This window comes from Rhagoletis zephyria, unplaced genomic scaffold (assembly GCF_001687245.7).
Source record: "Rhagoletis zephyria isolate East Lansing unplaced genomic scaffold, Rhagoletis_zephyria_1.1 Rzeph_scaffold_05114, whole genome shotgun sequence".
Taxonomy (NCBI): Eukaryota; Metazoa; Arthropoda; class Insecta; order Diptera; family Tephritidae; genus Rhagoletis; species Rhagoletis zephyria.
This window is the reverse complement of record NW_016162197.1, coordinates 42,422-45,015: the sequence shown is the minus strand read 5'-3', so window position 1 is coordinate 45,015 and position 2,594 is coordinate 42,422. Positions and strand designations below refer to the sequence as shown.

At 38.0% G+C, this 2,594-nt stretch overlaps 1 protein-coding gene across 1 annotated transcript in view; it reads left to right on the top strand.

The window, feature by feature from the left end:
• The first annotated feature begins 1,732 nt into the window (after positions 1-1,732).
• LOC108371630 (voltage-dependent T-type calcium channel subunit alpha-1H-like) overlaps positions 1,733-2,594 on the top strand; it is an 11,184-nt gene continuing 10,322 nt past the window's right edge. Inside the window, exons 1-2 of the mRNA XM_017627219.1 lie at positions 1,733-1,765; positions 2,007-2,261. Of these exons, the coding sequence (XP_017482708.1) occupies positions 1,733-1,765; positions 2,007-2,261 (288 nt within the window). The remainder of the gene's footprint in view (positions 1,766-2,006; positions 2,262-2,594) is intronic.

The window sequence follows — 2,594 nt, the reverse complement described above, 5'->3', positions numbered from 1 at the left end:
ACTTTTATTTGCTGTGCCCAGTCAAGCATTTAAATCAGCAGCTATTTTGTAATGGCTCATTGCTAGTGCTGCTTGCTACTCAGCGCTGTTGCTCTGCCTCCAACTGCAATGTGGAAAAGAAAACAAAAAATAATGGAAAAACGCTACACTTTCATTCACTGACAATGAGATAGTTTGTTTGAAAACTTTAGTATCCTGTTTTGCGGCAGGCATTACATACATACATACCTATGTGCATACTTGTGCACATCTATGTAAGTGTAAACAGAGATATAATCTCCAAATATGTATGTATGGTGATTATACGCTGCCAAAATCCCAGCAGTATCCAGCTGTGCCTGCCACCGCCACCGACCGGTCAATAGGGTCGACCAACCGACCGCACCACCTATTCGCCTGACCAGTTGTGCACTCAATAGCCAGCAAGTAGCAAAGCTTATCTAGTCGGCAATTCATTCATTTATTTAACACCCACATTCGTACATTGATGCATTTGCTCTCACAATTCGAGTGGCGGAAAGCCCATTTACTGCTCGACTTATTTGGCTATAGGTTTGGCCTCATGTATTCGAGCAGCAGGTGGTCGGTCACATGCACATGTATGCATGTGTGTATATGTGTGTTTGGCTGTGCATAATGGTGATGCTTCTTAAAAATACAGTAAGCAAGAAATAATAAAAGCTCCCTTCTAACTGCTGGAATTCTCATTCGGTTTATCAAATAGTTTTTTTGTAAAAACGTTAGACTTTATATATAAAAAAGCTTACTATCGAAGTCACGAACCATAATGATTACACCAAATGCCAGAAATGTAGCGTGGTTGCTGCCTTCATTTGTTGCATTTGCTACAATTCTCATCAAATAAAACTTCTGATAATATTTGCGTGTCCACAACTACTTCAGGGTTTTAACTTAGCTTGAGAGTCTGGAAACTCTGAAACATAGTTAACAGTTCGTAAGCCCAAGTGGAAGATCGACCTATCTCGGCAGCCGGTTCGAAAACGCCCTATCTCGGAAAACTTTTCAAGAACGCGTCTACTTCAAAATTTGGTTGAAGAACGCTGAAAATAAATTAAAAATATGTTGAGATAGGGCGTTTTTGAACCCGCAACTGAGGCGTTCTTTAACCAAATTCAGAAATAGGGCGTTCTTGAAAAGTTTTCTGAGATAGGGCCTTTTCGAACTGGCTGCCGGGATAGGTCGATCTTCCACTCAGCCGTCAATATGGAGTAAGAAATGCTTAAGGAATGGATATGCTGATGGCCTTAAGTGTATGTAAATAGTTCTATAATTAATAAAATAGTTCTTCCCTCCCGATGTTGTTAATCATTATTATAAATATCGATCAGAGAGCAGGCTACTCCTATAATAATCTCCATGACGATCACTTAAGTAAGTCATTTCGAGCCGAAGAAGAAATTAATTCACGTAGTTGGAGAAAAATTATGTAAACTTAGTACTATTGAGCCTAGACAAGCAAGTCGTTTGGACTCGAATGAGTACTTATCGAGAGCTCAATAATGCCTGAAGCTGCTTCGGGCCAAGAAAGCTCCTAAAAGCACTAATTTTGGTATTCACGAAGCTTCATAAGACTATAGATATGCTGAGCTTTTAAGACTCTTTACCGATTTACAAACTTCCCTTGATCTTCACGTCATTTAGATCATGAATGAGGGATTCGAAAAGTAATACTTTGCGCATTGGACTCATATAGCTCTTTAGTACTTCGAAAATGCTAAAACCAGAGACTGTGACACACTTTTCGGTAAGTGTTAAGAGGGTTTTTGAAAAAAAAAAGTTTCAAGAAAAGAACACCTCAGATCTTTTTGCTTAGTGTTAAAAGGTTTTTTGGAAAGATGTGTCCAAAAATTAACACCTGAGTACTTCTAAGTGCGGAAAAAGAAATCTTAAATGTCTTTGGCCCATAAGCTTTAATTATTTTTCCTTCCGCCAATTTTAATACTTCAATAAATACGTTTCCTTTATATTCTTCTCATTCTCATTAGCAATTACACTTATTTACTTTGTTGCAATTTCATTTTACTTGCTTTCCATTCAAACTCAACAGGTTCCGTGAACTATGTGTGTGGTTTGTTAATCAGAAATGGTTCGACAATGTTGTCCTGCTGTTTATCGCACTCAATTGTATTACCTTGGCTATGGAACGACCAAATATACCGCCAACGAGTACGGAGCGTTATTTTCTTGCCACAGCCAATAACGTGTTCACAGCCGTTTTTACAGTGGAAATGCTCATTAAGGTAAGTCCAGAATTACTCAGACAAAGAAAAAACAGAATGAAATACATACATAAATACATTCGACAATACTAAGGAAGATTCATACATCCACAAAACACTAACACCACCTGCAGTAGTTGTTACTGCAACCTTTAGTCTGTCTGTCCATGGCATGTCTGCTCAACCAGCATGTTGCCACGTATACAAGACTACTTTTGATGTGTATAAAGTTAGCGAAACAACATGAAGAAAAAAATGTCGCATATACCTATGAATTTGCCGTTTTTTTGCCGTTAATTAGTTGTGGAAAAAATAATTTTGTCGCTCTTGTATTTTTTTAGATATAAGGTGTTT